Raw genomic sequence first — 26,335 nt, forward strand, 5'->3', positions numbered from 1 at the left:
TTACCTGCATGTCACATTGGGAATCAAACCCTAACTAATTTCAACATGACCAAACGCCCTCACCTCTGGGCTACCTCATATAACCAACATGAAAGCAGGATCCACTTACTGGCTGCATGGTGCCTCCGGCCACTACTACGGCTCTTGCCTCCTTCACAACACTTTTAAAATGGACAGCAGGATTTAACAGCAAGAACTTGAGGCAACTCTGACTGAGCCGAGCTGGAATTGAACAAGCAAGTTGCAGGTTACATCTTTAGAAAGATGGAAGATAGTTTCTGCAGTTTTGTTTGAAGTTTCTCTCATACAATTTAGTCAATCTTATCTGTTACAAGCTCCAGAAACTTTGTATATACCCTTCAAATAAATTTTCCGCTGATCACCGCAACTTTCTTCAACTTTGTGATGTGTCTATTTCACTGGACTGAACATAATAATTCAACTTATTGCTGAATTTATTTAAGGAATAAATTTTCACAAGATTCTACCTGTCCTAACCAAATGTAATTTCTGTTTAAGAAACAAAAAATATCAACAGTGGTTTCAAGTTTATTTTCCTTAATTTAAGTTACATTATAAGAAAACCTTATCTTCTGTTTACCTTAAATATGTCATGATTATCAATATTTTCCTTATGGTAAAAACAATGAGCAACAGTAACTCTTTGCTATGACAGGATGCATTACAAAAAGGACCCACTAATTACTCCTTATGACATGTAAGTAATCCGAGATTTTGTAATGGCTTCATGATGTGCCTACTTTGCACACTGATGACCATCCTCCCGTCTTTATCAGCATTGGTGAGAGCCTCTAAGAACCCCTCGATGTGCATGAGGGGAGACTTCAACACTGGCTGGTCCACACACCGAGATGATGAATCTAGAAGACAATGTCCATAGCTACACACACACAAACACAGGTAGCTGTACTCAATCACAAAGCTATACTCAGATAATACATGTAACTATACTCAAACCCATAGCTATACTCACACAAACATGGGTAATTATACTCAAACACATAGCTACACTGACACAATCATAGCTTTTGTGAAACAGATGCAGCTATTTTCAGTCGTGCAGCTATATTCTGACAAACACTCAGACTTATAATCAGACAAACAGATCATTGATCCTGTAGCATTGTCTCATTGACTCATTGTCAGTACTTCAGGGGTATGTGTAATCACATCCTCGATATCTCCAGGGTATATGTTCTGATAAGTCTCCACTATACCCTGGACGCATCTACGGCTCGGCCTGATAATTTCAAAACCTCCTTTGCTGGCTCCGCATTCTCACAATAGCCAATTAGCTAGGCCGCTGTTGTAACCAAGCTTGCCGGTGTCAACAAAGGTAGCAGTCCTTCTACCTCTTTCAGAGAACCTTTTCATGGTTTCTTTTGCAAAGTTTAATCAGTTACATAATTTGAAAAGTGAAAGCAAGTTGTGACTGGTTCGCTCAACTTCCCAGCGTAGACACCTGACTGAATGAAAAGCCAGCCAAGGGAGATACTAAATTTAACGGGCTGAGCTGTAGATACATCCAGGATATTGTAGAGACTTGTCGGAACGTATGCCCTGGAGATATCGAGGATGGTGTAGACACAGTGTGCAAACAACCACTGGCCTGCTAGCCCCAAAGTAAAAGTCCAGTTGGAACAGTAAATCTCCACAATGACTGACCCAACTGGCTGGTGAATTTTCATGGAGTAATTTTGTAAATAGATCACTCTTTTCGACTTGTTGAATTATAATACACTTTTACATCATGCAGGACCCTGGCCATGATAAGAAAGTTCATCATATAAGTGGCTTACCGTTGTGTTATCATTTGCCTAGTTTCTACATTCAAATTTCAGACTTGTGAATTATATTGTAGCCTTGTATCTTTCAGGCGTAACTAGCCAAACTGGAAACTATTTTGCTCACTGTATATATAGCATTCTATGTTGCTTTACTGAAACAAAGGTGTTGTTCGAACTAAATCAGGTTATTGGCTGAGGGCGTTGGTGTAGCCTAGTGGTTAAATCGTCTGCTCATCATGCCAAGACGCAGGTTCGATTCCACACATGGGTACAATGTGTAATGCCTATTTCTGTTACATCGAACCGAGATATTACTGGATCATTGCTTAAAGCGACATAAAACTAAACTCAAATTACCTCCCTCAGGAAGTGACATATCCTGAGTAATGTCATTCTTGTTGTAGTGAAACAAAAATTGCACAGACACATCAATACAATGGATTTGTGACCAGTCGAAAATTTTAAGACTTCACTGTGTGGCACTCAGTTTTTGTTTTTTTGCTACAGTTCAGTCCCTCCTGGATTCTGCGATTCCGTAGATGCAGAGAAAATCATGGAATTTACCTTTCCATGCAGAATTCGCCACTTTTCTGCTGCGGAAATTGCTTATTTTAAAAACTGTGTGAAAACTGACTGACAGTTGAAATGAAAAGTAGAGTTAATGTCAAAAGTAGGATCGGTTACACATAAAACAAAGTGACATATTTACTGTGACAACATTTTCAAAATAATCATGATTAAAGATACTTTATTATCAAAGCATGTTTTAGACATCTTCCAATTACTATTAGATGAATTTGACACTGCAGTTACGTTCTCAATTATTGTTGTTTGCATGAAACCAGAAGTTGTTCGTCTGCATCAAAGTTACGAATGAGAGGAGAGAAATAACTTTCAGCGATTGTTTAATTCTCAAACACAGCAAAAGGTGTGGGTGCTTTGTCATCAAACTTACTCAAGATGTGATGTGTGCTGTCGATGTAACTTTGCATCTGTGTTTGAGAATTAAACTGCAGGTCTGTGTAATGTTTTTGTTGTTTTTTCTAAATGTTTTAACTGCAGACTTTTTTGGAGAACATTGAAAAATAGGATGCAGAATTTGCTTAAATTTGCCCCAGAATTCTTAAATATTTGCAGCGGAATCCAGGAGGGACTGTTAGTTTATATCTAGCTTCATTAAAGTGTTTCTGATCCAAGTATGAAGCAATAGCTAAATGTCTAGAAACATGTACAAAATGTAGAACCACGTAATTTCAGAGTACCTGTCACTACTATCTCCGCCACAGGCTCGGCCTTCCTGTTAATTTCCTTCAGAAACACAGACAAACCAGACTCAGTCTTCTTTTCTGTCTTGCTTGGTGCTGCAGAGATGATAAAAAAACACCCAAATGTGACATGTCATCACTGTGGGAACCAAAACCTACTAAAGTGGACTTTTAGTGAGTGAGTGAGTGAGTGAGTTAATATTTAACGTCACATCGGCAATATCTCAGCCATATCGTGACGAGAACGTTTAATATTGAAGTGAAATATATCGATACTATAAAAGCCTGTCAACGAGGGACAGTAAAACAACTAGAATATCACAAGTATGATTAAAACTAGTGTGGAAAGTTAAAAATAATATCACTATTCGGACAATACAACATAAAATCAGGCTATAGATTGCCAACAACCGAAGGTAGATCACCATACTAGGGACCATGGGGACTTACAGTACCTTTGCTACCTGCATGGACCCTAGTTGGATTTACATCATCCCCTCAGCTGTTAGCAATTTAGACACATCTAGCCAAAAACTAAAAATACTCGGACTGTTAGTACATTGCACACTTACAAGAGAACAACAATTTGCATACATTTACCCTAAATAAACCTTATGTGTAATTTTTTTTTTGCTTTTTAGAAAGTAAGAATTAGTCTCAATTAAATATGAACTGTTGCCTGAGATACATGGCAGATGATTTAGGAAAGCTGTTTATACGAATTGTAATAAAAGTAAAAGTGCAACCTTAAAGCAAACAGTTGTATATAAAATAGACACTTAGGTCATCAGTATTATTTATCCATGTCTAGATGAGCTCATTACTCTCACTCACTAGGGGCAACCTCCTGTATCTCATACTTCTCCACAAACCCATTCAACTGAAACACAAAGAAGTGTGAAACATTATTTGATTTCTTGGTTCTCTCATCCAATAAGAAATAAAATCTCACAGAACAGTAGCTATCATGGATAGGGCGGTGGGGTAGCCTAGTAGTTCACACATGCGCTTGTAACACTGAAGACCTGGGTTAAATTCCCCAAATGGGTACACTGTGTGAAGCCTATTTCTGGTGTGCCCCACCTTGGTATTGCAGGAATATTGTAAGACCAACAACCATGGATAAGTATTCAACTGCTTACATCAGTACAATATCCTAATGTACACAGAAAACAAGTATCAATATTTCAACATTTCTCAACTTGAAAGAACAGATATTATGCTGTGTAACATCGTTAAGGGCATGTAGTTGTAAGAATTTGTTCATACTTTCCTGCCACCAAACAGAGGTGAGTAATACCGTTACAAAAAATATTCAAAATGGCTGCCATGGCATTCACGAGAACAAACATGTAAATTCAGCTTTATGAAGTGTTTTCTGAGATGTTTAAAGACATCAAACAAGCAGCCTATGACATAAGATCACTTGAATCCAAATTACATGGGTTGTGAGTGGGAAATCAACAGACATGTATGAGAAAGTACTGAGTCGGACTTCACCTTCCTGCTGATCATGCTTCTTCGACAGTAACGTAGCACTTTGAACAGATTGATGTTGTCAAGACTGGCTTGAAATAGGAAGTCATTGATCGTCAACAGTCGCGTTTCTGAAAGTGAACAGCAAACACTTTCAAAGATGGAAGGAGATGTAAAGAATCGAGTCTGGACCAGACAATCCAGTGATCAACAGCATGAGCATCGATCTGCGCAAATGGAACTGATGATGTGTGTCAACCAAGTCACCAGATCCTGTTCGTCGCCTCTTGCTACAAGCTTAGTCACCTTTTGTGGCAAGCATGGGTTGCTGAAGACCTGTTTTACCCCAGACCTTCATGGGTGGTTACGTAAGGAACATGGGTTGTGTAGACACCAGTTATCATAGAATTAAAACTGGGTGTACAAAATCCTCAACATGGGCGATACTGTAGAGCTATGAGAGAAGTAGGGTTTGGTGCATTATAAATTTCCACATTATTGTTTTGAGAATTTGAAGGCTGATAATACAAGACAATAATAAAAAGAGGTCAGTCAATACATGCTCTTTATTAAATCATAGACAGATTAACATACTGCCATCAATACTACAACGTCTTCTGTAAGGGTGATGATATACCCAGTAGGTGTGTATACAAGAGGACAATGGCGTATTGTTTAGAGTAAAAATACTATTACCTCTTCATCCTCATTGCTCATTCCTTCATTCTCTCAACATGCAGTGGAAACTGTACTGTTCCCCAGGAACAGAAAAACATCTCAACCGACTGCCCAAAGCAGACGCACCAGAACCATGTTACCAAAGAGTTCATCTGTCACTGTTGCCCAGAGAATGATTGGCAACATTTTCTAATGTGCTACAGTTTTAGCAACCAAAACAGTTCTGTTTCAAAATTTCGGGGAAATGAAGAGAAAAGCAATTACTATGAGTCAGAATAAGGCCACATAATATATTTGAGTCTTACCTTTTGCCCCAAGTAACTGCTTGTCTGCTGCTGTGTCAAGTTTCCCTGTTTAGGCAAGTGAAACTCTCATGTAGATTACATATAAGCATGGGTGAGTGCAACATGGAGTGCACGTAATTCCCAGATCTGAGTAGACGAACAAGTAGTTGATAGGATGACCATCTTGATGTCTTGATGACATAACTTTTAACGTAAGGGTTCTAACGAAAAGTACTTTCATGCCTTTTTTAAAGGAGTTTAAGCAGATTTTACACCAAATCTTAACAAGAGGAAAAAGTCATCAATATCCCTACAATGCCAAACCCTTCATGTATGTGACTACTAATTATGATTGCAGTATGTCAATGTTTTGGTGTGCATATGGCAACTTCAGTCAAGGTTGCAGCTGTTGCCATGGAAATGCAAAACATATTTTATTCAGATATCCAAACCTACCAAAAATGCACAACTACACCACTAGGCCTATTTATGTGCCAAGTGTGGTGAAGAAATAGTGAATGGTCTTAAAATTCTGCTCTGGAAAAGAGCACAGCCACATATTTCAGTCTAAGTCAAACTTGTAATGGAAACCACAAAAAAAAACCCCAAAGTTCAAACACTGGTTTACTACCCCCAAAGGGACATCTAGGGTTCATAGTGAACATGGCAAACCTGTACCAAGTTTGGCCTAATAAAAGTTAAAGTTTGGGAGATCTGCTCTAAACAAGATGACATCCTCAAAACCACAGCCTAAGTCATGTTTCCATGGAAACCGCAAAAAATAATATTAATATCTGGGTCTAACCCTCAATAGGCACACCTAGGGATCCTGCTTGACATATGTACCAAGTTTGGTGAAGCTAGCATTTATACTTCAAGAGACTGCTCTGGACAAGGTGACATCCTTATTGTCACAGCATAAGTCACTAAAAATGAAATTCGTATCTGGGCCAAAAAGGCGCATCTAGGGATCATGCTTGACATGTGTACCATATTTGGTTAAGTTTTCATGAATAGTTTAGGAGATATCCTTCAGACAAAGTATTTCGAATGGATGGACGTTTCTATATCCTTCCCAAGTTCGTTGTTGAAAACTAAAGTATATAAAACCTCCTTTATCACATACCTTCATCACATCCTCAAGGGGTTCACAAGTGAAATTTCAACAGACTGTAGTATTTAAAAACATCTGTTTACATTGGTGGCAACAATAAAAGTGTTTACTTCAACATTTTACATACTTCATTATGGAAGCATTAAAAAGCAAATTGTTTTATAAAAATGTCTTCCCATTACAACCTTTAGGCGTTTTCAGATTTGTAAACCATGTTTTGCTATAAGCCTGGCCTAATGCATTAACGAAAACCGAAGTAATTGGTAACCTACCACCCAGGAACTTGACCAGACTGGCAAGGATGTACAGGAGTTGTTTCACATACATCAGATTTTTGGCTTTCAGACGTGATCGGAACTTGGCTTCATACTGACTGAGTTGAGAGTGGGCACGTAGCACCTGTCAGTAGTAGATTTCAGTTTAGTACCTCAGTACTACAATACTGCACAAAGCTGTTATGTTAGATTGGCCTGGAAATAATGAACCATGCCCGTACAATCTGGTGATTGATGCTGTGAACAACAATTCATGTCCCTCGATGTGAGATATCAAATGTTCATTTAAATTTTAACACACCATTGAGATATGTTTACAACGGACGACAAACAGAAAACAAAAAGTTCTTACAGCCATGTCATCTATACCCTCCAGCTCTCAAACTTTGGATTTCTAACAAGCAAAAAAAAAAAAAAAATTAAATAAAAGTAAAGAGCAAATGCTCAATTCTCTAAAAACCTCACATAAAACAGTCACATCCACTCATCACAATACAACTGACAGGTCAGTAATTCTTTTTCATAGAGATCGTCCTTGGGGTACATATATGCATTTTCTCCTGCTGGAAAATGTCATGTGACAGTAGTATCAATGTTTAATAAAATATTGTACAATAAACAAAAAGTCTTTTTTATTCATTATACGGCCCCTCACCACGTAGAGTCAAGGCTATGGACGTCGGTGAAGTTGAGGAGTCCGAGGGAGCTTTCTGCTTTTCCTCGGCCTTGAGGAAGGTGGGTTCCCCAGGCTGCAGTCCCGCCTAGCTGCCTGGACTCGGCTGAGTTCTGCCTGCCGGGCGAGGCGTTTGCTCCTAGGTAACCCTCGCAGACGCAGCACCGCATTCTCCCTTCCTTGGTGCGGGATGTGGTGGATCCCCTCATTGCTGGTACCCACCTGCACTTTGATTTACCAGAGCTTGTTTGGCACTACCAGCTGGGGGACAATTCTTTTTTCCTAGCACCAGTGGTTGATGAGTGTGTGTTCACTTCGGGGGAGGCTCTACTTCCTCGGGTCCAGCTTCAGTTGCCACACAAGGGCGTTTAGTTCCACCTTAGCTGCCTCCACTGCAGCAGGCATACCGGACCTATGAGGAGGTCTATCGGAATGCCATGCAGCAGGTTAGGGTGGTGGTCCATGCGGCTTACCTCTCCTCATTACAGAGGTCAGCCCTGGAGACAGGAGAGAACCCTGGGGACGTCTCCCCGAATGCAGTTCTCTTACATCAGCTGTCTGAAGTGCAGGCCCACCTGACATGCGAATCGTAGGTTGGCGGTGTCTACGGTGATGTGAACAGTTATGGGGATGAGCAAACTGTGGCTGTCGACGTCTTGTTACTTGGCAGCCACACAGGAGACCTTGCTGGCCTTTCCGTTTCGGCTGGGAGCGACATTTCCGAGGGCACAGCAGGTCATTTGGGAGGCTGCAGCGGCTGTGACGTCTCTTTTAAAGACTCGAAAGTCTTGCTGGAGTAGCCGCGGGTTTCCTGCCCTACTGTAGCGAGCTCTTCTTAGGGGAAGCAGACGTTCGAGTCTGCCGGCTGGCTTCGCCCACTGGGCAGGAGTAGGAAGAGGAGTCTCAAAGGCAAGGGAAAAGAACGGACATCTTCATCCAGCTCCCACTAGACATGCCAGTTGCTCCCACGGGGCAGTCCCAGTCACTTCCATTGTTGCACGGGACTACCCATGCCCTCTTGCCTCATGTCCCAGTGGGTGGTCGCCTCTCCCTCTTCCTACCGGATGGGAGAAGGCAAGACGAAATCCTTGGGTTCTGTCCACCATTTGTGTCGGCCATCTACCACTGTGGAAGTTTGTCGGCATAAGGCGCACTCCAGTGCCGTCCTGTCCGATCAGGATCTGCAAGATGAGGTTCAGGCTTTGCTGGACAAGTCGGCAATAGAGTATGGACCCCCAGGCGAGGAAGAGGCGGGATTTTACTCCACGTACTTCCTCGTCCCGAAGGAGGACGATGGGTTCCGTCCCATTCTCAACCTCAAGGGGTTGAACTGATACTTTTGCATGATGCTTTTGACAGAAGTTCCATCCTTCAAGAAGGAGTCACTTGGCTTGGTGATGTCCGCTGTTCAGCCCGGTGACTGGCTTACGCCGATCGACCTCAAGGATGCATATCTTCAAGTGTCAATACACTCGTCTTTTGAGCAGTTCCTCAGGTTCTCTTACGACTGGGTGTGTTACCAGTTGCCAGCTATTTCCATTCAGCTGTTAACATGGAAGGGCATATTTTTGGTGGGGTAACATCAGGGATAAGGGTTGGTGATTTACAGGCCATGTCTGTAGCCCCGGCACTGACGGTATTTCACCCAGACCGTGTCAGTATTCGCCTCATGGATTCCTACCATCCGAAGATCGATCACGCTTTCCATGTGACAGCTCCTATGGAACTTCCTACTCTCACCCAGCCTTCTAGATCGGGGACTTCTGCAATGAGCACTCACCTGTTGGATGTCCGTAGGGTCTATATCAAACGAACAAACAAGATCCGTACGGGTACCATCTGTTCTGCTGTTACAGTGGTGGGAAGACTGAGTTGCCAGCTAGTAAACAGACCCTATCTCACTGGCTAGTTTCGGTCATCTGTGCTGCATACCAGGCTAAGGGCAAGCCTCCCCCTGAGGGGTTGAAGGCTCACTAGGTCAGGGCAGCAGCCGCTTCCAAAGCATTTGCATCGGCACTGCCCATTGAAGAGATTTGCTCTGCTGCTATTTGGAGCAAGCCTAGCATGTTTATCAAGCATTACTAGCTTGATACGCACTCACGTGAGAGAGCGCGCTTTGGCCGTACTATTCTCTCCAGTGGACAGTGTCCTGCCACCCTGGCTGGGTGAGTCTTGGCTGATTGTCAGTTGACGCTGTTGATTACTGCGTATAAGTGCATGTCTCCACTGTTGACATATCCCCCAACTGAGATCGTGTACGATTTGTTGTCAGTCTTCGGTTGGGTTTCCCCCCTTACGGTGCACTCTATAGAAATCACAATGTGGGTGGAGTTATGTTGGCACTTTTTACAGAGCAATATATATCATGCTTAGCTATGAGGTCATTGATCGGTGCGGTTGCTCCCTGTCGGTTCTCTCCCATAATGCCTCTCGCGGAAGCTAATCAGGAGTTCACAGGTGAGCATTTTTTTGCGTAACTTAATTTTCGTAATTACTATCGCTACCATTACGTACTGTGCCAGAATTCCTTTCTCCCTAGCCTCCGGTCTTTGGGAGTCTGAGTTTATGCATATATGTACCCCAAGGACGATCTCTATGAAAAAGAATTAAACAAACCTGTACAGGTTTCCAATTCTTTGAAAAGAATCGTCCTTGAGGTAGGGCCACCCACCTGCCCGCAATTCTGTTCACTGATTTATTCAGCAGAAGGAATGATGATACGGGCTTGGATGCTTACCTGGTTGCGGCAGAGGGGTGACTCCACGTGGTGAGGTCCGTATAATGAACAAAAAGGACTTTTTGTTTATTGTACAATATTTTATTAAACATTGATACAACTGTCATGTGACATTTTTCAGAAGCACAAAATGCATATAAGTACCCCAAGGACGATTCTACACGTTTGTCTAAATTTTTGTTAATTTTTATTTGTTCAACATTTTTCACAGAAATCGGAAATTCTGACCACTTGCTGACAATGCAAGACTTGCTGGAGTAGATAGAGGGAACACTTGGATGTTCTCATGCAGCAAGAATCACAGCAGTCAGGTAAGGTTGCATCTCAGAAACAGGCCTCATGGCAGATGACAGATGACAAAATAAGTAGCGCTAATGCAAAATAATTGCAATAACATCAATAGCCTTTCATATTCAAACACAGCTTCTAATACGAAATAATTTTGAGAGCATTTTCATCATTTACCTACCTGGGCCCCAGTGACCTCTGTGCTGTAGATGTTGTTGATGGTCTCGAGTAGGTTGTGTGCCTCGTCAATGACGATGATGTTTCCAGTAAGCTTGATGCCACATGCTTCTCGAGTTGAGTGATGCAACAATGTGTTGTAAGGGAGAGCAACCACCTGCTCAACACAGGACAATGGACTCAAACTTTTGTGTTTTCAAACGGTTTTATCAAATCCCCAGTGTCTCTATTCTCTGCTATATGGCAAATATTGACAAGAAAGATGCTACTGGGATTGGTGAAGTGAATGGTCTCTGTGTCTCCCTGAAATTTCTGTTCAGTGACTGAATATGCTTTTATGTCTCTTTTGGCAATATTCCAGCAACATCACAGCTGGGGACACCAGAAAAGGGCTTCACACTTTGTACCTATGTGAGGAATCTTTGGTGTGACAAGGCGAATGGTTTAACCATGTGGCAACTCCAACAGAAATTTCTATTTAAAAATGAAGATCACAGCCTGTTAAGACTACACTTCATACGCACCAGATGATGGACGTGCGCAAATCAATATCAATGGCAAGTCGAAAACAAAGTCCATAAGAAGTTTTAGATCTACAGTGGAAGCTGTATAATCCGGAACTCACTGGGACAGAGAAAATAATCCATTTTAGACAATGTGCTGGATTGCAGAGCTGATGATCAATGTACAAGCCACGGAAGGGACTTGGGTTTCATGCCGGTGTTGACAAGATGCTGGATTAGACAGATGCCGGTTTTGACAGACTTCCACTGTATTTTAGTAATGATGGAACTGATAAATTTTTCTGTCAACTGGAATTTTCATTCTTTCTTACAAGGACATGCTGCTGACGATCTACTCAGGTATACATCTAAGGCATTACTGTATTGGGAACGTTCAGGACCTGATGAAGCTGTACATACCTCTGCTGAAGGGACAGCAAATCTTGTCCCAAAGTAGGGACATGCTTTCAAATCCCGCCCCAGCTTAACCAGTTGCTCAATGTCACCAATATTGAGCTGGGGAAAAAAAAAATACTATCACACAGAATTTTGTGGAAGCTGAACAACACAAAATCAATCCTAAATCTGTGGAAGTTATGTTTATATGTCAAGTGGATGTAAGTATTGTTTTCTAACAATCTGTAACTGTATGTTCAAACAGTCCATGGAGTGTCCCGGACCAGGTCAGCAGCAAAGTGTACTCTAAAACCAAATCCATCATTCTGGTCAAACTGCATTAACTCCTGTCTAACAAAAGACCTAGCAGTAAGTCTGTTGGAAGTTCACATAAGTCCAGAAGCCAAGGCAACTTAATTGTTGCACTAGTTTTTCACAAGCTTAATATAAGTGGCCATGTTATCCTGATGACTAGGTAGAAATGACAACAATGCTAAATATTTTTAGCTGAATGTGTGTTGCAAGAAATCCCAGACAGACATGAACATCAAGTAATTTGATTGCATGTTGAAGGGACAGCACAGGCAGACTCACCAGTGCCCTGTCTGCATAGTCTTGTATCAAGGACTGTTTATAGAAGGGACAACCAGCACTGTTTGCCTTCTTGCTCTTCTTGGCACCAGGTTCCTTTGATTTACCTGAATACAGATTGAAGAAATGCTTCATCCAAAATCTGTCTTGCACGTCAACATTTTGATGAAGCAAAGCTGTGTAACATGTGATAAAACGTATCTAGGTGGTTGGTGCTTGAAATACCTCTGGCAGTTGTTGCTGTTGTCAGTGTCACAGGTCACACTCACCTTTGTTCTTCTGAAGCTCCAAGCAACGATCATTCATGAGACTGAGGGACTTCAACCGCCGGACACTCTCGTTCACACACAGAGTCTGCAAGACAGTTCGACACTTTCCAAATTTCAGCAATTCAAGGAATTAAAGCTGAGGCTGGAACAAGCTAAATCATGTCTGTCTTTCAACAATGGAGTCATCGCCAAACCTACCAGTAGGCAATGCCATGTGCAATTCTGCGGCACAAATAACTGCCAGTATATTGACGGAATTCTTTAATGGATTGTTAACTACACTATTTAAATGTGTGGACATCTTGATCTATGATAGGATGTAAGTGACTGTACCCAACGGTAAGCACTGAAGATCATGAGTCTCCCCTCTGCTACCCCCCACCCTGCCACCCCACACACGCACAAAAACGAAAACAAACAAAACAGACTGCAAACTGACCTGTCTAGATCCCAGAGATGTCACCCTTGTGTTTTCTCCATATGGACTCTTGATGATTTCCCGGACAAACTGTGACAGCTGCGAGTGAGTTCTGCTGCAGAAGTAGATCTAAAACAAAACCCAAACACCTGAAACAGCAGTGAAAAATTGCAGCAACTATTTCAGAAATATTTCACTTTCACATGTTTATATTTAAATTTACAAACTTATTTTACATACATATTGAATAGGTTGCGTTTGTTGACATTCACCGTCATATCCTGTGATGAATCTTGTAATGTGATCTGTTACCTTGGTAACATGCTCCTCTGCCTCATCTTGATCAGTGTCTTTCTCCTTGTCTTCCTCGTCACTATGGTATTCTGCCAACACAAGCTCTTCATCACCATGAGAACTGTCATTCTCTACCTGTGACATCTCTGCATCAAATGCCTCCTTCAGCTCCTGGCTTGCATCTCGCATCAGCTCTGTAAACTCATCATCCAGCTTGTCACGCTATCAAGGTCAAATGTTAGAAGATGGGATGAAAGCAGCACATTCAAAACGTTTCAAACACAACTGGTCTTAGTTTATAGCATAACTCGCTGATATTACTACTTGGAGGAAATGGGTACATTCTCGAAGACAAATCTTCGTTTTTCCATTAACAACAAAAGAAAATCAGTTTTAGTCGTTATTAGGTAGAGGTTAGAAATGGTCATCAGCAAGTCGTGTCAAAAGATATGACTAACACGCTCAGGTTGTCAAGGTCACTGACAGAGCACAAAACAACAACAAAACAAACAAAAGCTAGAAGCTAATTAACCTTTCCTAAAAGATTTACAGGGAAAAAAGTAGCAATCTCCCACTAATCAAACCTTTCAGTGTATATGGAAATGTCCCATTTTCAGAAATAAGTTCAAATTATCTTTCACATTTATTCAGGCAAGAGCTGACACACACAGTTTCAATGGACTCTGTACCTTGCGTTTGCCAGACAGATGAGGCAGGATGGTACGCAGCTTCTTGAGACGAGCTTCTCTCTTCTGGGCTTGCTCCTGCTCAATCTGAAGTTAGAAGTTACAACCAAGACTCACAGTTCTCCCAGGATTGGCAAGGTGAATAGCCTGGTTGCTAAAGCTTTGACTAGTAAAGTTGAAGGTACAAGTTCAATTTCCCACATGGGTACAATAAGAGCAGTTCATTTCTGGTGTCCCCCACTCCTCCCCCAAAATGAATAAACAAACAAACTACAGTCTTTACCTTGACCTGTTTCAGGGATTCTTCCTTTTCCTTCTTAGCAGCGAACTCTGCCACCCAATCAAGTTCTGGATAACATACAGACATCACTTACATCAGTGTTTCAAAGGAGTGGGAGGTTCCGAGAGGAACAACTCTGAATGGAATATACCAAATATTGATTAAATCCTATGATGATTGATAAAACCAGAAAAGTAATAAATAAATAGAGAGCTCCATTTAAGAGAGGTTCATCTACATGCCCCAGGTGCAACTTGAGATGAAAACCTAACTGTACCGACCAAATTCCAGTTGCATTCCTTTCACTACAATGTGCAACGAAAGCAATTATTTAGATGTTTTATTCAAAAGTTTACCCACTCAAAACTTGACTTGCACCTAGTGCAAGTTAGCCTAATAACTAGGTTGCACATGTGACATAATATTCAGTAAAGTGAAACAGGCTGCAACTTCTCATCACCTGGGTCTCACGGAGCATGTAGAATGGTACGCCACCTTGACAACAATTGATGCTTTAGTCATAATTTCTCTAAATGAAACAGCGTAACAAATCACTGATCAATTTGTTTTTTAGTGAACAGGCCCATTTATCATACAGGGCAAATGACTGGCAGCAAAGTTTCTCTACCAATCAAAGATGCAACACCTGCACAAGATGGCCTACCTCTCCTGTGAAAAAAACCGTTAGCAAAGTTCTTGACCCTAATTATTTCAAACACTGCAACAAACCAACTCAGGTATGAACCTGGCAAGTGTGATTAAATTAAACCTTCAAGTGTAATGATTATTGCCGAATGCCACTTGTAAATAATCAGGTTTCCCGAGGGACGTAATCCATTTTCACTCATGGTCTCTTTGAATTTCAACAGCTTAAAGGAAATTATCTCCTTGAAAAATCGCATGTACAAGAGATCATCTTGACCGTATTATGATGAATAGAGTCATGGGGTAAAATATTGGATTCAGTGGAGAGGCTGAAAACACCTCATTAAAAAGTTCAAGGTGATTAATAACAGTCAAAAGTCTAAAATAAGTGAAGTCAAATGATAAGTGAGCAACAATCCCCAATATTCAACTGAATTTACCTGGTGCTGCTGTGGATGAAGATTTCTCTTGTGTGGTGCTGGAAAGGAAGAATATTAAACAAAGGGAAATGTTTAATGTTTAAGTAAATGAGACATTAAATGCAATTGTCAGTAAGTAAATCAATTCATGTGCATCATTTATATAATGACAAACTTTGTGACTTAACTTCTTCCTTCAGGCGATGCTGTTTCTATGCAGGTTCTCGTATTGATGTCAAACAAGTATGACAACGATACAAGAATCTGTGCAGAAATGTTGCATCACCTGAATAAAGAAATTGTTCAGTGATAAAGTAAAGAAGCTATCCTGCTCATACACTGTACCTGGAGGAGGTGTCCTCTGCCATCAGTTTTTCTAGCTCTTCCTGCTGTTTGTGCTGATAATCTCGCAACCATTTTAGAGCCCCGCATATAACACTCAATGACTTGCCCTGCACAGGTAGTATACTGTTGTAACCATGGTAACAGACAAGGAACATCTGACAATATTCATCTTCATCTTGTTGAACATGTTGAATACACAATGCCATTCAGAAAACGGTCACAAGAAAATGATCATACTTACCTTAGATGGGTCCAGTCCCATCCTGGCACCTAATCACGTGTATACAATTTCAGTAGCCCCGACTTAGCCAGTTTGTTAAAAGTAACAAATACATGTGAACTTACACTGTGTTTAGGGCAAAAGCCCTTAACATACTGTAGATACCTGACAATCAGTTTAACATGTATGGCATGCAAAACCTATATTACACACTATTATTACTTATCTTAGACACATGTATTATTACCAACGATGACCATATTTAGGTTGACACATTTACAGAAATGGTACCTTGATTCGGTAATATTTTTTAGTTCTTTTAGACTGAGTTTAGAGTTCTTGACACAACAAGAAGATATATGATAGCAAATATTTCATACCAACTTTACTCACAGTGCCAGTAGGACTCTCAAATATTCCAACTTTGCCAAGGTCAAGACACCGATACAGCTCTTGCATGAAGCCTTTCTGTATATCATAGGGCTCAAATGGAAATGGAAAGGATTCAGGGACTTCACAATACTTCTCTGTAACATACAAGAAAATATGTAGAAAACATTTCATTCACAATTTATTTAGAATTCACAAATAACTGCATTTTAGTAACTTGGGAAAAAATGGAATATAGCTTATAAGTTAAATTTAAAGTGTTCATATTTTCAGAAATTCAGAAGTATTTTTATGTTGTATTTCAACATTGCATTGAATGCAATAATTTTTGTCTTCACATTTAACATGTTCAAGTATGTCATCATATCTCACTGATCAATGCTCATGCTATTGATCACTTGACTGTATATTCCTGATCCAATGTTCTACACACCACCACCGTAAACCTGGAATATTGCTGAGTGAGGCATTGAACAGAACTACACAAATTATATACCAGTAGTCCATCCTGCATAACCAAGCACAGAAAATTCACCCACATTTCAACAAATGGTGTATGCATTTATTAGCTTTGTTGCTTTTTGTGCATTTTAACCTGTTTCAATATTTATGATGCATACTGTATTTGGTTGCTCTCTGATGGTTTCTCTGGCAAAAATGCAATAAATCTTTTTCTAAATATCACAATATCTAGGTATTGAAATGCTTATGAACAATAATTTAGATACAATAATTGTTCATTATACATCATATGTAAACTGTCTGCTTGAATCTTTTTCTGTTTAGACTAATAAGAGCACTTTAGTAATATCAGAGCATGCCATTTTGGTGTAGAAAGAGACACACATCTGAGATATTCTTATTGTTGACCACTTCATAGTTCAGCTAGCTAAACGTCGTGTTCCTGCCAAGGCATACACCGGTGTATGAAGTTCGTGAACAACCTTCATACCTGTTGTGACGCTGTTATTACCGCAGCTCTGCTCATCAAGTCCCAGGTCGTAGCCTGACAAGAGCTCATCGCCTTCATCATCGAACTCATCCATGTTACAGTATAAGATGAGTTAGCACAGTAGTCAGTAGCCAAGAGCCGCGATGCGGTCCTACACGTCACAGTCAAGTCGATCTGTCAGGTGTTAGTGCAGAGGCAAAAAACCTTGTTTGCACTGTCAACAAGGGAATTGTAGTTGATCTTTCCGAGACTGTTTTAGACACAATTTCTGTTCTTTGTGTGTTAAAAGTGTAGTTTTCCATAACGTTCTTTCAACTCCTCTCAACGTGAGATTCATCCGAACCTACTCGTACATTTCTTGTTCATACTACGCGCCATTTCAGACTACTTTTCGATTATCGTTTTTCTTATAAATCCACGGAAGACGAGCAGATGAAGCGTGAAGATGAAGAGTATTTGTGTCCATATTGTCAAATCGGTGGGTTTAAAGGAAGCCTGAGATCACACAGACATGTTATCAAACCGGAGATATGCGCTTCTGTTTACATTATTGTCGTAAATGCAAAACGGTAACAATTTTCGGTAGGAAGTCATTGTACTTCCGGGATTGAGTCGCGGTATTTACAAATTTGTGTTGGCAACCTCTCCGATCGCTGAGATAAATAATGGATCTAAATCGTTATCTGAGTTTACATCATTCAGTTAGCTGAAGAAATATTGGACATGGAAGTTGAAGAAACCTGAATCTGTGTGGGCTCTGCAACATGGGAGAGGGTCGCATCCTGGTCCATGCGACTGTCACATCTATCAGTGATGACCACATACTCTATCCCTGTTGTGTCCAGTGCTACAGCAAGATGCTGCAGGACATTCACAACAAGAGCAACCGGTAATTCACTATCAACGGACGATCGGTAGAGCAAAACTAAAAGAGTATGAAATTTGTGTTTCCCGTTTCTGTCCCTCACAAAAGCGGAAAGATACGTCTATTTGTAGTTTGAAAGACACTAACAAATATGGCTCAGGTCAGGCTAAAGATTTATTTGTGCCCCCTTTCTTATTGTGCTGCCCTCACTATAACACTGCTACGCCCCAAGTGCATGAACAATGTGAAGTGATTCTGAAAATATGTACGAAATCATGCTAATTTATTTGCCAATTTTGTTTTGCTGAGCTTGCTGATTGTGATGACACAAACAGCACACACAAATCAGGGTTTTACCTTGTGTCCTATATTTTCAGGATCCCTGGGACTCATAGGGTCCTGTTCTACAAAATGGGTGTATCAGGCACTTAAATATTATGATGTAATATTGTTTTAATTCAGTTACTGATATTGTATCGTGTATCATGGTCATCACATTGTTACAGCAATTAAATTGCAAATGATACCATAACCCAGCTAGTAGCAGAATCATTGATAACATATTGTTACTTGACTGAAATTTTTACAAAAAGTATTTTGACTTTTATACCAAACACAGTGGTTTTGTCGTCTTTCAGTATACATTACTATTTTTAATTGACTCTGTTCTCAAACATGTTAATTTGTCAAATATGTCAAAGGAAACCTTTTCACACATGTGAAATGTGAACCATTTTATTTAGTAATGACGTTGATAACCTTCATTACAGATTTGCTTTGTTCATCAGTTTCAAAGATATGATTAACAATGTTTATAAAAACATACTGATCTACTCAGTCTCATTTTCGCTAACTAGATGGCACTGTTTGAAGTGTGGTGAATCTTGCTGTTTTGATGAACTGGAATGGAGGTACCGCATCCGTATGACAGTAGCTGACACAAACGAATACAGACAGGTGGCAGTCTTTGGTCGGACACTGCAGCCATTCTTTGGCACAAGTGCAAACACATTTCACAAGTAAGGGAGTAACAGTGCTTGTCATTTTTAGAAGGTGTGTTTTGGATTTTCCGCATTGTTTTATTAAGAATTCCTTAATAAATGAGGTCAGTTCCATATTATCAGCATTTAATCTTCTTAGGTTGATGATGTGTTTCGATATTGCAGTGGAAATCTATTATTTGTATTTATATGTATTGTACACTGAACCACCCAAAAAACGTTACTCCATTCTTGAAACTGGTTATCAGTTTAATTCAAACACATTTAAATAACATCGTTATTGTCGGAAAGATTGAAAATTGACATATTTGATCATCATTGCTTAAAGGCAAATTTCAGACAATTACAAGTGAAAATGACAACAGGTGGCGTGACAGTGCGATCCGAAAGTCAATAACGTGAATGGCCTCCTGGATCATTGATGACAGCTTTGCATCGTCTGTACATGGTGTGGACGAGACAGTTGATGAAGGCCATGGGAACCTGCGCCCAGGCTCGGTGATGCACCTGAGAGAGTTCAGCTGCAGCTGTCAGTCTCAGCTGCACATCATTGAGCCTCCTCTTCATCTTGTCCCTCAAGTGTTCTATCTGGTTTAAATCTGAACTGAGGGCAGGCCATTGAAGAGTTTATGTGCTGTGTTGATGGAAAGAGTCTCTAGTTCTCTGGCAGTATGTGCTGCTGGGAGACGTGATTTCCATGGCAAGCAAAATTTGGTACAACAAAGAGTCTCAGTGCTTGATGAATATAGCTTGCAGTTGTTACATTGTTTCCTCTACCAGGACCAATATTTTGGAACACCATAGGGCCTAGTATGTAATTGAGAGCAACAGCACCCCACACCATTGTGCTAGCATCTCCCCACAAGTCTCTTTCCAGGGCACAATGAGCTGCAAAATGCTCCCTGGATCTTCACTACACTCTCACTCTGCCATCAGCTGGTGAGACGCAATACTGGCTTTTGTGTTGGAAACGACAACAGTTTGCCACTCCTGGTGAGGTCGGTTCTGATGATATGTGGCCCACTAGAGACGTGCATGACGATGTTGGACACTGAGAATCAGATCCCGGTTAGACCCGCAACATCTGACGTTTTTCTGTCTTAAAGGCCTTTACCATGTGTATGCTGTGTCAGCACTGATTGCTCTCTGATTGCCAGTGGTTGTCTGTGCAGTGTCCATAGCCCTAGCAAAACGATTTTGCATGTGATGATGGACATTCGGCCAGTTTTGCCTCAACGTTGTCACAGACGGTCATCCACTGCGAGGACAGTCAGCTGTGCTTCCTGTGGCTTGGATTCATTGCTGCAGGTGATATATTGTTTGAACATGAACAGAAAAATGATTTGCAACATGTCTTGTAGTCTGGCCAGCATTCACTGTTCCTAAAGCTCGGTCCCTTTGCTCCCTTGATAATCATGGGATGTTGCTACTGTCAAACAGTAAATGATTTCATGCTTGTACAGTGGCTCTTCTTATAGGGATGACACTGCGGCATGCACATGCGTTGTCATTTTCATGAAATACGCACAAAACCCTCTTTCCATCATTTCTTTAGTAACTGTGACAACATATTTTTTCATATCAAATACAGAATCTGAAACCAAATTTTCTTGAACATTGACTATGAACAAGGTCTAGCTAACATATGAAATGTGTAAAAATAATTAAAGTTATGATCAAACATATTTGGCAAAATTTTGGTTGGGTGACGGTTTTTTGCAGTTCAGTATATATGTTGCCCTCATCATTTAACAATTGATAATTAGGATGAAGTTTCTGATTCTCAGTATTATAAAGAACTGTTTTTGTTTCAACAGATATCCTTCGTTAGAAGTGGGCTTCAAAGTTATTGTTCAGATTTGAAAGTTGTTGGTGTTTGTAACAAGATGTGCATGAACTTGTTTCAGGTTTTTGTCTTACCTCCAGAAGACCAAATGTGGGGTGGCTGATGCAACTCTGAAACAGGCCGTCTACCAAGTGTTTGTAGGGCAGCACTTCCTGTTCGGGTTTGCATCAGCCAATCAACCTAAGTCTGATATATCAGTCTCAAGCTTGTCCCATGTTACTGGTGGAAAGGGAAGTAACTCTGACCTTATTGCTGTCCAGATGCTGGCAACGAGTCTGAGCCAGATGGGCACTGTTTCCCAACAGATGAATCAGCTTCTAAACAGACACACTGAGGTCTCATTCTGTCAAACACCATCAGAGATAACAAAATATATTACTGGAAGTCCCTCATCTGTCGTCAGAAAAATGCGATCTAATGAAACCAGGCAAAATCTGTTCAGTTCTGTCTTAGAAGTTTCAGATAACAGTAATGTCAACAGCATCCTCTCAGTTATGCTCAGCTGCGAAAACTCCTTATCTAAAACAGTTTCAGCTTTGCTGAACAGTGTTGACATGACAGAGGACAGAGCTATGCAGGACAAGGGAAATACAATTGGATGTGATAAGACGTCCTGTGAAAATGCAATTACTAATCTTACAACTAGCAGCACATTAGTCCAGCCAGGGAAAGACTATGATGCAGATAATACACTGGATGAGCTGCCTGGAGTCTCACAGATTATACCATGTCAGGATGACATGAAATCAGATTCTCCTGTGGGCATTACTTTGGGTCAGTATTACACAGATCATGATGAGACAATGGGCACACAACCTGGAGTGTCAGCAAAAATATCCTGTAAGAATGATGGTGGTTCTGATTCTGCTCTGAACAATACTTTGGGTGAAAATTACACAGATTCTAATGAAACAGTGGATGAACAGCTTAGAGTCTCCCAGAAAATATTGTGTGAGCATGACATTGATTCTGCTGTGGACAATACTTTGGGTGCATATTACATAGGTCCTGATGAGACAATGAATGACAGCAGTCTCCTGCTGGCTGTCAACGGACCATCTTCATGTAGTTCATCTGAGCAGGTTCCTGCTGATGTCAGATCTGTGATGACAAGAACAAAACAGTCTGATTTGAGTAGTGTTGGTGGAACAGTGTTGAACTGTGGACATGACAGGTCATCAGTGGGTGTAGATGGAGAAGAACCTACTGATGAGTGGGAAGAAATGCCATACTCTGAGGACCTGGATGAGTTTCTTCAGAAGGTAGGAACAGAGGAAAATGGACATAGTCTATTACAGAAATCTACTATTGGTCATTGCAAGAGTCTCTTGGTACATTCCAGCCATACTTTAAACACTCAAGGGAGAGTCATACATCATGAGAAGCTGCAACCTGGTGTCAGGAAGTGTGATGAAGTTGTATGTGGTAGTTTTGAAAATTCCACATCTCATGACAAGCACGTACTGGAGGGGGAAAGAGGCAGATATGACAAAAACCATGGGAGTTTGTCACAGAGAGACACAGTGAAAGTTACATATGAATGTGGAAGTGGTCAAATTAATGATAGAAGTAAATATGTGATTTCTGCCATTGAAGCAGATATGTCTGTGCATAAAGATGAGTTTCTTGAATCTAAAGGTGTGGTTCGGAATTTGGCATCTGTGGAGTGTATGCAGTCTTGTAATGATGTATCAGTGCCAGTCAGTGAAAGACTGGTTACAGATGTCACCATGTGTGGTAATGTTGACACAGTCTGCTGGGAAGATCTGCCAGAATCAGAGGACCTGGATCAGTTCCTGTTGGAGGCCGGGAGGTCACTTGTCCCTGTCTCAGACCAACACTCAACAGCAAATACCATACCAGACAACCATCATTGGCCACAGACTAAAACAGATGCTCATTGTAGACCACAGATAGTAACAGACAATATCAGGTCACATACAATAGGTGTTAAACAGTGTAGGTCACAGAAAACTGAAGATAAATTTTGTAGGGCACAGACCATAGCAGAAGACCACTGTCGATCACAGACAGTGGCTGACTCTATTTGTAGGTCAGAGACAGCAGCTGAACATAAACGTAGGTCACAGACAGTAGCTGATAATAATTGTAGGTCAAAGACAGTAACTGACAATAATTGTAGATCACAGACAAGAGCAGACAGTCATTGTCAGTTTCAGACTGTAGGGATTTCTTGTGGATACACAGATTCTGCAGAGCCAAATGTCACCTTGGAAACATTCCCAGAAGACTCCTTTTCTGATAATGACTCTAGAACTTTGGTATTACCTTTGAATGAGGGAACAGTTAACAATACTGATGTGAGTAACAATCGTATGGCCTCATTCAGATCAAGCCATCATGTCATTTCAGATGAACATCTGTTAGGACCTTCAGCTTCAGTGACTTTGCAACATCAGGGACACAGTACAAAGCAAACAGGAGAGATAAACAAGCATATTTCTTGTAACAGTGTTATTGAACAGTCAAGCATTGTGACAATGGTAATGGGAAACACATCACATTTCACATGTTCAAATTTGTCCAAAGATCATCATCCAGAAAATGATTCCTCTTTGAATGGATCCACTGAACTGTTTGACAGCAGCGGCGCAGATCTGTTTGATTGTTTGAGTAATGAAGAGGGGAAGTGTTTGATGGAAGAAGATACGGAAGCTGATTTATTGGAGAAGTCTGTAGTTTGTGATTCAGTGGTGGAGATACAGGATGGCCCTTGTGAGAACACTTCATCTGAAGAAATGGTTTCAGCTGTGGAGGTGTCTGCTGTGTGGGAATCTATGATGGAGACAAAACAGGGTGCTCTTCTTCAGGACAACTCATGTCTAGCTTCACCAGGATTCCAGAAGCAGGTTAAATTTGCTAAACGTTTGAGCCACATCAGTTCCATTCAGCTCATTGATATCCGTATGAAACTGAACTTTGGGCTTCCAATGGACAGCCAGCTGACTCCAGTGAGATCCTGTTTGAGGAGTGTCCAAACACCAGAGGTAACCAAACATGACAGTAAACGCTTGGAAGAGAAAGACTTCTTACAGAAAATTAAAATGTCGTCTCACGGTCACAAGATCATCTCAGTTTTGAAGTCCTGCAAGAATCACCAAATACAGTCACATCCTGTAACAGTGCCTACTGAAAATGATGCAAATACAGATTTAGGGCCAGTACACAGGGGAAATGATAATGAAAACATGGATAATTATGGGTTTCAACAGTCACAAGATCTGTTTGCTAACAGTCAGCTAAGAGATCATGTTAGCTGGAGTAGCTCCTTCTCCCAGGGCACATCTCCTGCAGCAGGTGTTAGATGTCAACCTTCAGATGAAGATGGATGCTTTGATGTTCATCCACCCCAAAGCATGAACCCAGACAGACAATCTCAGTTATTGCAGTCTGATAATGATGTCAGTGGTTGGGAGTCAGAAAAACCTCATCTGGATGTGTCTGTCTGTGATGAAAGTGGTAGAAATGTCATGCCAGTGACCAATATGGATTCCTTATGGGGGAAATACAGGAAAAATAATGCTAAGAAATTGTCTAACTGTGATAATGAAATTGAGATCAACCTGTTTCATGGGGTCAGTGAGTTCTGCAGCGATAATGTAAAGGATGGGGACAGCAGCCAGATGCTCTATGATGGGTCTCCATTACTGTTCTCCCAGGCTGAACACACACCTAGTCGGATCTCTAGCACCCCCATCAAGTTTTGTAGCAATGACGATTCTGGGCAGGGACTTACACCAGATTTGTTCAGTCCTTGAAATGACCAATGCCAAGCTGCAAGTTAGTCTCCAGGGTAGTGATCCACAAAGTGTTAATGTTTTGACCTGTTGTAACTCTAGTTTATCACAAGCATTGCGCTATGAATGTTTAATGGATCAGGACCCAGCAACCTTCACTAAGCTGCTGGTCCATCAAAGGATGGATCGTACCCAGCAGTGTTGGATGTTGCTGACAATATCATGTTTACACATTCTGCCCTGAACAGCAAACAAAAAGCAAGCTTTGTTGTGTATCTACAGGCACATATATGGAATGGCATCGCATGTTCATTGTGCAGAAAGGTGTTCTATGATATTTTCATCACAATGTATGTTTAGGATCATCATTTGTTTGCCAAATCCAAACTTTCTTACAACTGAGTGATATTTCCATGTTTGCTTCTTCACTATGGACAAGTATGACAGAGAACCGAACTCATCTTTAGTATATTGATACCCACTGTTGAGTGTGTTTTGTACATCTGATAATGGTGACTATTACAGATTACTATGGAGTTTATGCAATGCATACTTTTAATAGATGCCCTTAAATGAAATTGGGAAGAGAGATCAAATCTGTGATATGAATGTTTTATTGCTCACTAATATATGGAGTTGTAAATATGCCCATGAGATATCGTTATGTGTTTATATTTTCATCAGTGATATTAAACACCTTGATCTATTATGTTACATTTATGTTTTTCCTACTGAATACTAAATACTATAGATCAAGGTGTCATTGTACAAAAAGGCCTGAACACTAGGACTGTTAAAGGATGTGATTGTGAGTTACTGTCACCTTCGCACCCTGCCAGTCCCTCTGAAACGTCTACCAGAAAGGTCACCTGCTCAGACAGCTGAAGATGATAGATAAATACCAAGTTGCGCCACACAATATAACATGGCACTTGTTGTTTCCCCGTCTGGCAATCAACCCAAGGGGGAAAACACAATTACTTTGTAGAGCTGAAGATTGATGGATGAATCCTCAATTTCACAATATGTTCAAAGGTGGTATTGCTGGCATGTCTGGCATTAATCTGAGGGGTGTCCTGCCCATGGTTGTAACTAGGCGCAGATCCATCTGTAGGCCACATGTGTGTAACCAGAGAGACTCTAACTTGTACATTGTCCCTGGTGAAACGAATCCAGCAAGGCGAGATGCACCTGAACTTTCTAATGGGTTCACCCACCCTCGGAAATACGTCCAATATCTACTCTCTAAAAATCGATTTCCTGCGATTTTTAATGTGATTGGATAAACTTGTAGCTCCCAGTCTTTACTGTGTGGAATTTGGTAATTATTCATAGTGAGGTATAGGAAGAGACATCTTCCTGTATAAGATGAAATGGCATGCCAGTGGAAGATCGTGTCGATACATCGCAATAGAACTACGAGAATAAGAAGTTGACAAACATGAAAATCAGGGTCATTAGTAACCCATACTTGTCGTAAGACAGGGCAGCTACCATTATATCAAATGCACGGGTTTACGCATGATTGTTGCAAATAAAGTTAGAGCAAGCCCTAAATACTAACTAAATATAAAGCTTTGTAACCTGTCGTGCTTACACTGAAATGGCTTGCTACGCGCCTGTAAGAGGCTACTGGCGGGGTCAGGTGGTCAGACACATGACATCATGTCCAATTTGTGTAA

The 26,335-nt window shown here is 40.8% G+C and overlaps 2 protein-coding genes across 2 annotated transcripts in view; one reads left to right on the top strand and one right to left on the bottom strand.

Annotated features, from left to right (window-relative positions):
• LOC137272864 (ATP-dependent DNA helicase DDX11-like) overlaps positions 1 to 17,574 on the bottom strand; it is a 30,725-nt gene extending 13,151 nt beyond the window's left edge. Inside the window, exons 1-19 of the mRNA XM_067805271.1 lie at positions 17,184 to 17,574; positions 16,235 to 16,368; positions 15,622 to 15,728; positions 15,298 to 15,335; positions 14,216 to 14,280; positions 13,936 to 14,019; positions 13,265 to 13,468; positions 12,974 to 13,081; positions 12,535 to 12,619; positions 12,269 to 12,372; positions 11,699 to 11,794; positions 10,780 to 10,932; positions 6,898 to 7,024; positions 5,533 to 5,577; positions 4,574 to 4,680; positions 3,908 to 3,953; positions 3,071 to 3,169; positions 762 to 881; positions 110 to 222 (exon numbers count right to left, since the gene is read on the bottom strand). Coding sequence (XP_067661372.1) covers positions 110 to 222; positions 762 to 881; positions 3,071 to 3,169; positions 3,908 to 3,953; positions 4,574 to 4,680; positions 5,533 to 5,577; positions 6,898 to 7,024; positions 10,780 to 10,932; positions 11,699 to 11,794; positions 12,269 to 12,372; positions 12,535 to 12,619; positions 12,974 to 13,081; positions 13,265 to 13,468; positions 13,936 to 14,019; positions 14,216 to 14,280; positions 15,298 to 15,335; positions 15,622 to 15,728; positions 16,235 to 16,368; positions 17,184 to 17,277 — 1,929 coding nt within the window. The 5' untranslated portion in view covers positions 17,278 to 17,574. The remainder of the gene's footprint in view (positions 1 to 109; positions 223 to 761; positions 882 to 3,070; positions 3,170 to 3,907; positions 3,954 to 4,573; positions 4,681 to 5,532; positions 5,578 to 6,897; positions 7,025 to 10,779; positions 10,933 to 11,698; positions 11,795 to 12,268; positions 12,373 to 12,534; positions 12,620 to 12,973; positions 13,082 to 13,264; positions 13,469 to 13,935; positions 14,020 to 14,215; positions 14,281 to 15,297; positions 15,336 to 15,621; positions 15,729 to 16,234; positions 16,369 to 17,183) is intronic.
• Positions 17,575 to 17,779: 205 nt separating this feature from the next.
• LOC137272865 (serine-rich adhesin for platelets-like) lies at positions 17,780 to 25,367 on the top strand. Its single transcript, XM_067805272.1, has 3 exons — positions 17,780 to 18,072; positions 18,906 to 19,067; positions 20,957 to 25,367. The coding sequence occupies exons 1-3, from the start codon at positions 17,948 to 17,950 to the stop codon at positions 24,672 to 24,674; spliced, it is 4,005 nt and encodes a 1,334-aa protein (XP_067661373.1). The 5' UTR covers positions 17,780 to 17,947; the 3' UTR covers positions 24,675 to 25,367.
• Positions 25,368 to 26,335: the final 968 nt, after the last annotated feature.

The sequence above is a fragment of the Haliotis asinina genome, chromosome 2 (genome assembly GCF_037392515.1).
Source record: "Haliotis asinina isolate JCU_RB_2024 chromosome 2, JCU_Hal_asi_v2, whole genome shotgun sequence".
NCBI lineage: Eukaryota > Metazoa > Mollusca > Gastropoda > Lepetellida > Haliotidae > Haliotis > Haliotis asinina.